General features: G+C 37.3%; 1 protein-coding gene and 1 pseudogene across 1 annotated transcript; one reads left to right on the forward strand and one right to left on the reverse strand.

The window, feature by feature from the left end:
* Positions 1-26: 26 nt before the first annotated feature.
* Positions 27-996, forward strand: LOC149494379 (trans-resveratrol di-O-methyltransferase pseudogene; annotated as a pseudogene).
* Positions 997-4,773: 3,777 nt separating this feature from the next.
* LOC119369524 (transposon Tf1-107 polyprotein) lies at positions 4,774-12,655 on the reverse strand. The gene is made up of 2 exons (XM_089725484.1): positions 6,932-12,655; positions 4,774-4,994 (listed from the first exon to the last, which is right to left on the reverse strand). The coding sequence occupies exon 1, from the start codon at positions 12,653-12,655 to the stop codon at positions 7,766-7,768; it is 4,890 nt and encodes a 1,629-aa protein (XP_089581610.1). The 3' UTR covers positions 4,774-4,994; positions 6,932-7,765.
* Positions 12,656-15,211: the final 2,556 nt, after the last annotated feature.

Genomic DNA, 15,211 nt, shown 5'->3' on the forward strand with positions numbered 1-15,211 from the left:
TGATATAGTTAGTGCTCTGTGGTCTTATGGATTTGGTTACTGATGAAAACGTAGATGAGCTACTTAGAGCTCAAACTCATATGTGGAATCATACTCTGCAATTCATAAAGTCCATGTCTCTCAAGTGTGTAGTTGAACTGCGCATTCCTGATATTATTAACAACAATCATGGCCAAACCATGCCTCTTTCTGACCTTGTTTCCGCCTCACAGGTTAACCCTGCCAAAACTCACCATATGTACCGTCTAATGCGACTTCTTGTTCATTCTGATTTCTTTTCTTTACATGAAGAAGGCTATTTACTTACCCCATCCTCTCGTTTTCTTCTAAAAGACACTTCTTTAAATTCAATACCTTTTATATCTTTATGCTTGACCCGCTTCTGATGGACCCATTTACTTGCTTGAGCAAATGGCTTAAAAACGATGATCAAACACAATTTGTAACTGCCTTTAGAGAGTCACTCTTTGAATATGCAGGACATAACATTAGGGCTAATAATATGGTGAATGAAGCCACGGCCAGTGATAGTATTTTCTTGGTAAGGTGGTTACTGTTAAGTGTAAGGAGGTATTTGAAGGGTTGAATTCTTTGGTGGATGTTGCAGGTTGCACTGGATATATGTCTAGGGCTATTGCTAATGCTTTTCCAAATATAAAGTGCACTGTTTTGGATCTTCCACACGTTGTTGATGGTTTGCAAGGCACCAAGAATTTGTGTGAAGATACTGACGAATTGCAAAGAGGCAATAACAAGAAATGGCAAGCGAGAGAATAGTAAGAAGCTCATAATCATTGACATGGTGATGGGAAACGAAAATTCAAATGATGATGGACTGAAGCTGAGCTGTTGTTTGATATGGCAGAGATGGCATGTCTCATTGGCAAGCAGAGAAATGAAGAAGAGTGGGTAAAGCTCTTCTTTGATGCTGGTTTCATCAAATATAAAGTTAACTATGTTCTTGGTCCTAGAGCTCTTATTGAGGTTTATCGTTGACCAATTTCATACTTAACTATTAGGGCTTTGTGTTTGTAACCAAAATGGCTGTGGTCATAGCCATAACAGTCTCCTTAATAAAGTTTATGTGCCCAAAATAAATAATTGTAAATTTTTCAATGTAAGTGCTTGCTGGGAGTTTTTCCTATTTTTAATAAAAAAAATATTTCCATCTGTTCTTCGAGATCATATGTTTTTTGAGGGATGATTTCTGGGAAAAACAAAAGAAAATTCAAAATCACAGATAAAATTTTTTAAGAAGTGGGTATATTAGCCTATAAATCACATTCAAGTTCGCTTAAAAAATCTCACAAACCAATTTCATGAAATTTTCTTACGATACTTTTGGGAAAGAGATGTTAGTCAAAGCCATATTTATAGCAATTACCAGCAGCTGGAGAGAATATTTTGGGTATGTAGTTTTGCTTCAAAAATCAAATAAATAAGAGAAGCCAAAAATGTCAAACAACTATTGCATTAGTAGGGCAAGTAAAGTTTAAAGAGTTTTATTTAAATATCACCTCAACTCGCACGGAGATGTTTATACTTATCATTAAAAAAATGAAAAATTTAGGATTTTCGATTTTTTTACCAGGATATATGTTTGAGTTATTTATAGATTTCTTTAAAACTACAGCATAAGGATGATGCTACCAAACTATTTAAACCAAAAAAACAAACCAAAAAATTCGGTTCAGTTTTTTTTATATGAGCCGAAGGATGCTCGCCCTACTTTTTGCGGTGCTGCTGCCCAATCCATATAGTTGCCTTTGATCCACGTTCAACTCTGCATTTGTACATATTATTGAAGACTCTGTTGCAAATCAGATTAGCAATGCATGGTCGAGAGCAAGTTTGAATTGTATTTCAGCTTCCGTTGTTAAGTCTTAACACTTTGAGTCAAGATGGATCCAGAAAATCTAGTTGGCAAGAGCAATATATATAATAATAACAATTTAGTGGAATCAAAAAGTAAAAATCTAACTGACTAAATTCGAATTAAGTATATGATCTAAAATGTAGAAAACTATATACTAAGTTGTAAAAATCAGTGTTTTTAAAATCGAACAAGACTGGTCAGTCGGATTAATTCATCCGCAAATCAATAGTCAATCCATCTAGTTTGACATCTAAAGGTAAAGACTTAAAATCAGATAAAATCAGTTCTAATTGGAAAAATCAGAAAACCGGATTGATGGATTTTATACTTATAACTTTGATTGATCTTATGCATCGGAATGATCATCCAATTGTTATTTTTCAATTTTCTTAAGAAAATAGTTAAGAGCGAATTATTTGTCTAAAATTTTATAAGGAAATTATTTTCGAAAAGCAGTATTATATAAATGTAAATATTTTTATGATATTTGAATATTTTATAATATATTTGAATTGTAGATTTGAATTAGATATATAGTATTTCTAGTGGACTATAAAGCGTTCAGTAATTGAAATTACTTAGAATTTAATTATTCAATCCGTGAGCCAAATAAATTAATTACTAAGATTTGAATTATTTGGTCATATAAAATATTATTTTACGGATACAAAATAATTGAATTTGTTTCACATATTAAATAAGTTGAGACATCTATAAAATATGAGAAAATTACTGTGATTGGGATATTAAACGGTATAATAAAATTACAATTTTCTACAGGATGAGAATGTGAACTATAGAGAAAACTGGTCTTGCAGCCAGAGTTAATACGAAGGTTAGAATCAAAGAGTCAACTGTTTTACCGCGAGTGGTGCTTTTTTATGCACTCGTGTTATTCATGTATTTTAGTAATTAGGTATGTCAAAATGGGTCATGGCACGCGAACATGATTCGTCAAACACAAGAAATAAATAAGTTATGGTTGAGGTTAAATGGATTCGTGTCATAAACGGATCACTCATTTATGACACGAATATAAACGTGTCATGTCGCGAGTTGATACGTAAATTAGGCAAGTGATCTGTTTATTTAAGAATGAAGAAGTAACTTTAGTCCTAGATATAAACACTCCAACTAAAACCTATTTAAACTTTATTATTGTATTAATTTTTTTTATTTTAGTTATGAATCTTGAAGAATCAATGTATTTTATATATGAAAATTTCTTTTTAAATATGATTTGAGTTAAATAAAATTTAAAAATATTATAAGCAGGTTAAGTGAGTTATACAAAGCTAAAACGAATCACTTAACTTCTTTATGATATTAGGCGAGTTATACGGATTGTATATGGATCAACACAATCTACTTGACCTATTTATAATAGTAGGCAGGTTACACGTGTTGTGTTCGTGTTATCTCCCTAATTTTCGTGTCGTATTCGTGTCAATAAATTTGACATAATTATTAAATAGATTCCATTCATATCGATCCTAATCGTGTCGCGTGTTAGATAAATCCATGTTGAACCCGATATGCGAAACTGTTTTGAGACTCCTGTTTAGCATCATATATATGTTATATATTATCCAATAATGATTATATATAATATATGTCTGCATATTTCATGACATTGGTTAAGTTCTGTATCTATGTTTGACATTGTTTATTGGTGATTGGATAGCATTAGGACGAAGCAAAACCACTAGTGGTTGGTGGAAGAAAATCTAGGCATCTGGGGTTAGCTGTCCTATTATATGTTGTACACCAAACCCAGAGCAGGCCACGCCTGAGAGAAGTAAATGAATTTCAGTAGATGTGATTATAATGAGTCTACCTATCAAGGGTCTCAAGTACTCTACTGTATGCTGGACATATAATGTAAGTGATCTTTATGAATCATCTACGCATCGGGGTTTTAAATATCTTATTGTATGTTGGACAGTTATCGTTATCGAAAATTAGGTTTATGGTTCTTTCTATCTAAGTCCATTTATTATATGACTATTTGGTGTTATTTGTGTTTGACATACTGTATGGGCACAAAGTTAAGCTCATATTATTTTTACAGTATTTTTAGTTTAGTTTTTATTAAGAATTTTAATATTTTTAATTACTTTAATTAGTTTGTATTTAGATTTATTTATATTTTAATTAAGTTTCCTTGATTCTTAATAAGTTTGATTTAAAGGATTTCTAGTAGGAAAATAACTAAAATTTATACAGAAAAAGCTAGAGCTGAAAAAATAGAGTTAAAAGCTCAACATGGCCAAGTCACTAAAGTACATGGCCTGGCCGTGTCAAACACCACCGTCATGTTACCAAGAAAAGTTGAAAATTCAAAGTGGGTCGAATTTAATTATTTAGCCTGTGTAGTTTTGGAGCCTGGGCGTAGTTTGTGGATGAAGCTGCATGTGAATAATAAAAGACTTACCTTGTTTGAGTTCCAGCCTATTTGGTCAAAGAAAACTCCTAATTAGGAAGAAATACAACACAAAATTAGTTTCCTACTCAAATAATATTTCTTCCTAATTAGGTCAGTTAGTTTCCTACTTGCAGACACCCTACGAAGTCTATATAAAGAGAGATCATTACAAGAATTAAATCATCGAATCTTGGTTCTTAAATCTTTGTTCTACTCTTTTTTTAGTTTTCTTTCTGTCACGACCCGATTCCGTGGGCCGGACCGGCACTAGGGCCCAGGTAAGCTTAAGGCCCCCGAGGCCCGTAGTAAGCCTAAACTACTCTACCTATGCATGCCACACCAATGAATAATAATAGTAAGCCCATACCACTAAGGTTTAAATACAATTATTATACAATCCGGCCCAAAATTTAAATGTCTCGGTTGAAGTTTAATTTGGGCCTAATCATGATAAGTCATGTTCAAATACGAGTATACTAATACGCCTATATCTAATATATAACATATCGTTTCAATAGAACGCATACGACAAGTCTATTTAAAATACACAATCCTATGACTGCGGAGTTCCATAATAATTGAATACTAGAATACTTAATACGTCCGAATTTAATGACAGAAATATAAAGTTTACATTTATAACTCTGCGGAGAAGATTGCAGAGCTTCCGTTGGATCGGCAACTTCCTAACACCTGAGAAGTTTGGAGAGAAGGGGAGTGAGTTTTTCCGACTCAGTGAATAATAATAAATAGTACACACCACACACAGTCACGCGAAATGCGCCCTGATATACTGAATGAACATACAACTGTCAGGCATATGACATAACATCAGCACCCACAAACAATATCATCTTCACATAATCACAACACGTGGAAATTAGTCAGTGGAGTCACCGAACCCCTGATGAGCCGTCCTCCCACATGGCCCATCCTCTCACATGTGCACCAGGGAGCCGATCCCCCATACTGGCCGACCGGTCTAATCCTCACCTGACCAGCCCTCTCATTGTCTTTCTATTCTCTCTATTTTTTTTTTCCATACCAACAGGAGGTAACCCGGTCGTGTCCATCAAATCTAGATCATCAGGCGCTCACAACAGGAGGCCACCCTGCGGGCTGCAGTCAGATCTAGATTATCAGGTGCGCCCAATAAAGAAACCAACCTGTGGTTTTCCATATCACACAGACCATAGCAGCAGGTGCACACGGGGGCGCCGATCTCCCATTTACCCGGCCAACTTTCATATCATATTCAGGATCCATGTCACATATACCATTCTCACAAACCCATGGTGACCCACTTCATCCCAATTCCACACAAACAAATCACAGTGATGTCACAGCACACATAATCAAACAATTCATCCATATACACAATTATATAAGTACAATTATAATGATCGAAACATAATATATATATACACGATGAAATAATTATAATATGTTGTAAATATGAAAATAAAAAAAAAAAAATGTAATGCTTATAAATAAATGTTATGCAAATGCAGTGTTGATGTGCATTATTCATTATTACTCACAGGGATGGAGAGTAAGGTTCTAGCTTTGATCCTGTCCTGGAGGAGCACTAGATGGACCCGGGCGATCTAAGAAATTACAAGAACGACACAAAAGAATAATTCTATCAGACAAAATATATTCATTCACCACTCTTAAGAATTTTATTTATCCTAACTTATCTATATAACTAAATTTTTGAGATATAAGTTCTTTTCTATAATAATTTATTCCTTCTAACTCGTATTTTATTTCCTACCGGAGTTTGTTTATTTTTGCCACCGAAATTTCTACCGAAATTTCGGCGGCATCTCTCCTAAAAATTGAACTATCCACCTGATAAAATATCAACAATTTCACAAATATTCAATCTATACGGCCCATCCGTCGGGCAATCAGTCAAAAAACGTTTCCCATCCTCCATCAATCTCAACATTACCACACAATTAAATTATATATATTACAATAACATCATATCCAAACTGCCTTAATAAAATCAACACTATAATTATAAAGCTGTTAACTACTCATAATTACCAAATTAAATTAACCAAATTAATTAACTATAGATAATAAAATTAATTTAATTAACTAGCATTACTAACATTAACTTAACTTAAACTAATTGGCCACAAGTACTAAAGTTAACTTCTTTAACTAATATTACTAAATTAATTAACTTCAAATAATAAAATTAATTCAATTGACTGATATTACTGATACTAACTTGACTAAATAAACTAGCTACAACAATTAGCTACAACTAACTTAACTAATTAATTACTAACTCTAATTACTAACACTAACACTAACACTAACTTAACTAAATGAATCAATTAATTTTCATTGTCTAATACTAATTTAATGAACTAATGTTTCATTATCTAATTAACATTACTAATATTAACTTAACTAAACTCATTAATTACCAATAATAAAAACTAGTTTCATTAACTAATATTATTAACACTAACTAAATCAACTAAAATTATTAAAATTAAACTAACTAAATTTAGTAACTAATTAACTACATTAACTAACTAAAATATATTTAAAATAATTTTATACCCCAATATTTATTTTTTTTTGAATTTCAGCTAGACTGGAAGTACCCAAGCATGCCGGATCGGGGAGCAGCGGCTGTTGGTGGTCGGAGGCGTGCTGGAGCGGCGGCTAGGCGGTGGAGATGGCGTGGCCAAGTGGAGGAGGCGCTGCGTCTCGCCGATCGGGAGCAGGAAACTGTGCTGCGCTGCAAAGTTTGGCCGAGAACAAAGAGGGACTGCTGGCAGAGCTGCTGCGACGCTGGACTGCAGCAAGGGCTGTGGCGGCGAGGACTGGGTGGCGTGCGGCGTGGGTGGCGTGAGCTGTTGCTGTCTCGCCAGGAACACAGGCGCAGTGAGGAAGAAGGGAAAGAGGGAAGGGAAAAAGGAAAAAGAAGAAAAAGAAGAAGAAGAAGAAGAAGAAGAAGGAGAGGAAGAAGGAGAGGGAGAGGGGGTGGTGGCAGTGGCGCTGTGGTGGCAATGGCGATGGAGTGGAGGTGAGCTGGGGAGGGGGAAAGTGAGCTTGGCGTTGAAGATAAAAGAAAAAGAGAGTTTTCTAGATGGTTCGGGTCGAACCGGTTTGATTCGGTTCAATTCGGCCCAAATCATCGATTTCAATCGGGTTTTTTTTTTTTTTTTTTTTTTTTTTTTTTTTGACTCGGTTTCTCGTAGTAGTTGCACTAAAATATTAATATTAATTTCCAAGCTGTCGGTTCACTAAATATAATTGAAAATAAATTTTTGAAAATAAAAATTAGAGTCATTTCAATCTTCCCCCCTTATAAAAATTCGTCCTCGAATTTCATAAGAAGCAAAATAAGGTCAGAATACATGCGAGTGAGAAGACAAGTTGTATTCAGCCAAAGAGAAATAACAAAGGCGATCACTACTAATACACAAAATACTTTACATGGAAGGAAAAAGATGAGGATATTCTCTCTGCATTTCCGCTGCTACTTCCCACGTGCATTCCTCCACCGAATGATTTCTCCACAAAACTTTAACCATAGGGATCTCCTTAGATCGAAGTTTACGAATCTGGAAATCAAGAATGCTGATCGGTATCTCTTCATATGTCAAATCTTCACCCACCTGGATCTCCTGTGGCTCTAGCACATGAGATGGGTCAGGAACGTACGTTCGTAGCATGGACACATGGAATACTGGGTGTACGTGAGAGAACTCGTTAGGCATATCCAACTGATAAGCCACTTCTCCAATTCGTGCGACTATAGGATACGGTCCAATGTACCTCGGAGCTAGTTTTCCTTTCTTACCAAAACGGAGAACACCTTTCATAGGAGATACCTTCAGAAAGACCAAATCTCCCACTTGAAATGTCACCTCTCTGTGCTTAGGGTCGGAGTAGCTCCTCTGTCGATCAAATGCTGTCTTAATTCTGTCTCGAATGATAGGAACCTTTTCAGATGTGATTTGAATCAACTCAGGTCCTACCAGTTGTTTATCTCCTATTTCCCCCCAACAGATAGGAGACCTGCACTTCCTGCCGTACAAAGCTTCATAAGGCGCCATGCCGATACTTGCTTGATAACTGTTATTATAGGCAAACTCGATTAATGGTAAGTGCGTGTCCCAAAATCCTCCAAAATCTAGTACGCACATCCGGAGCATGTCTTCTAGTGTTTGGATAGTCCTCTCGGATTGCCCATCAGTCTGCGGATGAAAAGCCGTACTGAAGTCAAGTCGAGTTCCCAAGGCTCTCTGTAAAGACTGCCAAAATCTCGAAGTGAACTGCGTTCCCCTGTCAGAGACGATAGATACAGGAACTCCATGAAGACGCACTATCTCTTTAACATACAACCTTGCCAACCTGTCAGCATTATAAGAGGATCTCACTGGTAAGAAATGAGCTGTCTTGGTAAGTCGATCCACTATCACCCAAATCGAATCATAGCCTCCTGGTGTTTTTGGTAGCCCTACCACAAAATCCATGGTAATTCTTTCCCATTTCCATTCAGGTATCGGTAGTTGTTGCATTAATCCAGAAGGTCTTTGATGCTCTGCTTTCACTTGCTGACATGCAAGACATCTGGATACGAATTCTGCTACATCCTTTTTCATTCCAGTCCACCAATAATTCTCCTTCAAATCCCGATACATTTTAGTGGTACCCGGATGCACATTATAAGCAGCATAATGGGCTTCATCTAAGATCTCCCTTCTGAGATTATCAACATCAGGTACACAAACATGAGTACCCTTCCTGAGCACACCATCATTGTCTAACAAAAAGTCTCCTGATCCGCCAGTAATTACTTCTTGCACAATTCTTTGCATTTGCGGGTCTCTGTCTTGAGCGGTTTTAATTCTGTCAAACAACATTGGTCTTATTCTGAAATGAGCCAACAAACAGTTTGAAGCAGGAATTTCTAAGTGAAGGCCTTCATCAAGCATGTCATCCAATTCCCGAATCAACGGCCTTCTTTCAACCGAAATATGAGCCAAGCTTCCCAACGACTTTCGACTTAGAGCATCTGCTACTACATTAGCCTTCCCCGCATGATACTGAATGGTACAATCATAATCTTTAAGGAACTCCATCCAACGTCTCTGTCTCAAATTTAAATCTCTCTGCTCAAAAATATACTTTAGACTCTTATGATCAGTGTATATTTCACAGGATACACCATACAAGTAATGCCTCCATATTTTTAGTGCGAAAATGATCGCAGCCATTTCCAAATCGTGAGTGGGATAATTCTGTTCATGCTTCTTCAACTGTCTAGAAGCATACGCAATGACTCGACCATGCTGCATTAAAACACATCCCAACCCCACTCTGGATGCGTCACAAAACACTACGTATCCTTCATCACCTGATGGCAAGGCTAATACTGGAGCTGTGGTTAAGCACTCTTTCAACTTCTGAAAACTCGTTTCACAAGACTCTGACCACACAAACTTAGCATTCTTCTGAGTCAATTTAGTTAATGGTGCTGCTATGCGAGAAAAGTCTTGCACAAAACGACGGTAATAGCCGGCCAAACCCAGAAAACTGCGAATTTCCGTGACAGTAGTCGGTCTCGGCCAATCGATGATTGCCTCAATCTTCTTGGGATCAACCATGATTCCCTCCTTAGATACCACATGACCCAAGAAATTTACACTTTCCAGCCAGAATTCACATTTGGAAAATTTTGCATACAACCGATGCTCCCTCAGAGTTTGTAGCACAATTCTCAGATGATGTATATGATCTGTTTCAGTTCTAGAATAAACTAGAATGTCATCTATGAACACGATCACAAATCGGTCCAAGTATGGCTTGAACACACGGTTCATCAGATCCATGAAAGCTGCTGGGGCGTTGGTGAGTCCGAAGGACATGACAAGGAATTCATAATGGCCATATCTGGTTCTGAAAGCCGTTTTAGGAATGTCTTGTTCTCTGATTTTTAGCTGATGATAACCAGACCTAAGGTCAATCTTCGAGAAACATGTAGCTCCTTGCAGTTGATCGAACAGGTCATCAATTCTTGGAAGCGGGTATTTGTTCTTCACAGTCACCTTATTCAATTGCCTATAATCAATGCATAGGTGAAGCGAACCATCCTTTTTCTTCACAAACAGGACTGGAGCACCCCAAGGCGAAGTGCTCGGTCTGATGAAGCCCTTATCCAACAGTTCCTGCAACTGTTCTTTCAACTCTTTTAATTCCGCTGGTGCCATTCGATACGGTGGCATGGAAGTAGGTTCTGTGCCAGGAATCAGATCAATACAGAATTCAATTTCCCTATCTGGAGGAAGTCCGGGTAATTCTTCTGGAAACACATCGATGAACTCATTCACGATCGGCATGCTTTCCACATTACGAGTTTCCGTTGTGGTGTCTTTAACCAACGCTAGGTACCCTTGACAGCCTTTTCTCAACAGTTTTCTGGCGCTAATTGCGAAAATCAGATTATAAGGAGCTATATTCTTGTCCACCCTATAAACCAGTTTCTTGCCATCTGGTAGATTAAAAATAATTTCTTTCCTTTTACAATGGACCTCCGCATCATACTTTGCTAACCAGTCCATTCCCAAAATCACATCAAAACCTATCACATCTAAGATAATTAGGTCTGCAGGTAAATCTATGCCTTCAAGACTAATAGGACAGTTTAAGATGACTGAATCAGTATAAATAGTTTCACTTAAAGGCGTCGATATCAGCAAAGGAACGTCTAACTGATTGGGCACTCTGTCTACTTTCATAGCAAACCTAGGAGATGCAAATGAATGGGTGGCACCAGGGTCAAATAATACTCGTGCCTCCAAAGAACAAATAATGAAAGTACCTGCCACCACGGCATTAGATGCCTGAGCATCTCCCGGAGTCAAATGGAAAAGTCGGGGCTGTGCTCCCGCGGCATGTAAATTCTGTCCTGAACTCTGGCCTCTGCCCCTACCAATAGAACCACGGCCCTGCTGGCCAAGAAGTCTAGTACCAGAAGCTGGCGGTGTAGAGAAAGGAGGTTTGAACACACTACCCATGGAAGACTGGGGTGGCACATATCGTGACAGAGAAAATGGACAGTCTCTAGCATAGTGTCCCATCTGATGACACCTAAAACAGGCATTAGGATCAAGATCGCAGTCTCCTTTGTGAGCCTTGCCACACCTGCGACAGACAGTCACACTCGGTCTGCTGCTACCTGAACTATGACCACTACTGGAACCACCTGAATGAGTACCCTTTCTTGGCCACTGTCTCCTTTTATCTTTTCTTCTACCAAAACTTCCTCTGCTTTGGAGGCGAGAACTCGAAGACTGAGCACCCATAACGAAGGATCCACTCATCCCTGATATGCCTAGAGTCTCAAGCGGAGCTACAGTTCTATTACCCTTTCTGCCTGAGATGACTCCATCAGAAATGTATTTAGTCTCCATTTGTCTGGCTAGATCTACCACAGCATTAAAATCTTGTCCCCTCTGCTGGAATAGAGTCGCGTACACAGCATTCAACCCACTGATAAATCTGTATACCTTTGTGGCCTCATCAGGTACAGACCCCGGAGCATACCTGCTCAATTCTAAGAATCTGGTAGCATACTCATCGATAGACAAATTTCCCTGAACCAAGGACTCAAATTCCCTCATTTTGGCCCTCCTAGTTCCTTCTGGTATGATACGGTCAATAAAGAGAGAAGAAAATTGCTGCCAATACATCCCTTTAACCATAGGCAAAACATAATCTCTGAACCACATTTCAGCCATACCCTCCATTCGGCGGCCTGCAAATATGATGGATCTCTCGTCATCACAACCCAATTCAGTGCAGTACTCTCTAATTCTGGCTAGAAAGGAATGAGCATCTTCAGTGCCTGTAAACTTAGGTGGTTTGTAACGAATGAACCTATCATAAAGGTTATCATTAGCAGCTCTCGGAACAGTAGTTGGTGGAGCCGGCTGAAATGGTTGTGTTGCTGGGTCAGGCATAGGTGGATGCATCTGTTGTTGCTGTTGCTGTTGAGTCTGAAAGAACTGCTGTTGCTGTTGAGTCTGAAAGAACTGCTGTTGCTGTTGAGTCTGAAAGAACTGCTGTTGCTGTATCAACATGTCGTTCATAGCCGCTATAGCTCGCTGAAGTCCAGACATTAGTGTGCTCATTCCTGCAGGATTTTCAGTCACGTTTTCCTCGTCATGAATTTCCTGGATACCTTCCTCCTGATTATTTTCATTGCGATTACGTCTGCCTCTTCGGTGTCTCGGGTTGACTGGATGCCCGGAAGAGGCTTCGTCTGGAGCTGCTCGCTCCGTATTTCCGGATGTTCTCCTCCTAGTATTCACCATACTGAAATTCAAAGTGTAGAACAAAATCCATTAGAACATAACAAGACCAGTCCTAATAGCAGCAATTATATTACTAGTCTAGCTTAAAATATGACTCTAATGGTAATCTCGCTGAAATGTAAGAGGCAAATGATACTATATCAAGACGTGACGGAAATAACTCCGCAGTCGTTTCTAAAATCATAGACTTATGCTCTGATACCACCTTTGTCACGACCCGACTCCGTGGGCCGGACCTGCACTAGGGCCCAGGTAAGCTTAAGGCCCCCGAGGCCCGTAGTAAGCCTAAACTACTCTACCTATGCATGCCACACCAATGAATAATAATAGTAAGCCCATACCATTAAGGTTTAAATACAATTATTATACAATCCGGCCCAAAATTTAAATGTCTCGGTTGAAGTTTAATTTGGGCCTAATCATGATAAGTCATGTTCAAATACGAGTATACTAATACGCCTATATCTAATATATAACGTATCGTTTCAATAGAACGCATACGACAAGTCTATTTAAAATACACAATCCTATGACTGCGGAGTTCCATAATAATTGAATACTAGAATACTTAATACGTCCGAATTTAATGACAGAAATATAAAGTTTACATTTATAACTCTACGGAGAAGATTGCAGAGCTTCCGTTGGATCGGCAACTTCCTAACACCTGAGAAGTTTGGAGAGAAGGGGAGTGAGTTTTTCCGACTCAGTGAATAATAATAAATAGTACACACCACACACAGTCACGCAAAATGCGCCCTGATATACTGAATGAACATACAACTGTCAGGCATATGACATAACATCAGCACCCACAAACAATATCATCTTCACATAATCACAACACGTGGAAATTAGTCAGTGGAGTCACCGAACCCCTGATGAGCCGTCCTCCCACATGGCCCATCCTCTCACATGTGCACCAGGGAGCCGATCCCCCATACTGGCCGACCGGTCTAATCCTCACCTGACCAGCCCTCTCATTGTCTTTCTATTCTCTCTATTTTTTTTTTTCCATACCAACAGGAGGTAACCCGGTCGTGTCCATCAAATCTAGATCATCAGGCGCTCACAACAGGAGGCCACCCTGCGGGCTGCGGTCAGATCTAGATTATCAGGTGCGCCCAATAAAGAAACCAACCTGTGGTTTTCCATATCACACAGACCATAGCAGAAGGTGCACACGGGGGCGCCGATCTCCCATTTACCCGGCCAACTTTCATATCATATTCAGGATCCATGTCACATATACCATTCTCACAAACCCATGGTGACCCACTTCATCCCAATTCCACACAAACAAATCACAGTGATGTCACAGCACACATAATCAAACAATTCATCCATATACACAATTATATAAGTACAATTATAATGATCGAAACATAATATATATATACACGATGAAATAATTATAATATGTTGTAAATATGAAAATAAAATAAAAAAAAAATGTAATGCTTATAAATAAATGTTATGCAAATGCAGTGTTGATGTGCATTATTCATTATCACTCACAGGGATGGAGAGTAAGGTTCTAGCTTTGATCCTGTCCTGGAGGAGCACTAGATGGACCCGGGCGATCTAAGAAATTACAAGAACGACACAAAAGAATAATTCTATCAGACAAAATATATTCATTCACCACTCTTAAGAATTTTATTTATCCTAACTTATCTATATAACTAAATTTTTGAGATATAAGTTCTTTTCTATAATAATTTATTCCTTCTAACTCGTATTTTATTTCCTACCGGAGTTTGTTTATTTTTGCCACCGAAATTTCTACCGAAATTTCGGCGGCATCTCCCCTAAAAATTGAACTATCTACCTGATAAAATATCAACAATTTCACAAATATTCAATCTATACGGCCCATCCGTCGGGCAATTAGTCAAAAAACGTTTCCCATCCTCCATCAATCTCAACATTACCACACAATTAAATTATATATATTACAATAACATTATATCCAAACTGCCTTAATAAAATCAACACTATAATTATAAAGCTGTTAACTACTCATAATTACCAAATTAAATTAACCAAATTAATTAACTATAGATAATAAAATTAATTTAATTAACTAGCATTACTAACATTAACTTAACTTAAACTAATTGGCCACAAGTACTAAAGTTAACTTCTTTAACTAATATTACTAAATTAATTAACTTCAAATAATAAAATTAATTCAATTGACTGATATTACTGATACTAACTTGACTAAATAAACTAGCTACAACAATTAGCTACAACTAACTTAACTAATTAATTACTAACACTAATTACTAACACTAACACTAACACTAACTTAACTAAATGAATCAATTAATTTTCATTGTCTAATACTAATTTAATGAACTAATGTTTCATTATCTAACTAACATTACTAATATTAACTTAACTAAACTCATTAATTACCAATAATAAAAACTAGTTTCATTAACTAATATTATTAACACTAACTAAATCAACTAAAATTATTAAAATTAAACTAACTAAATTTAGTAACTAATTAACTACATTAACTAACTAAAATATATTTAAAATAAT

This window comes from Jatropha curcas, chromosome 8 (assembly GCF_041381405.1).
Source record: "Jatropha curcas cultivar XTBG-Jc1 chromosome 8, XTBG_Jcur_1.0, whole genome shotgun sequence".
NCBI classification, from domain to species: Eukaryota; Viridiplantae; Streptophyta; class Magnoliopsida; order Malpighiales; family Euphorbiaceae; genus Jatropha; species Jatropha curcas.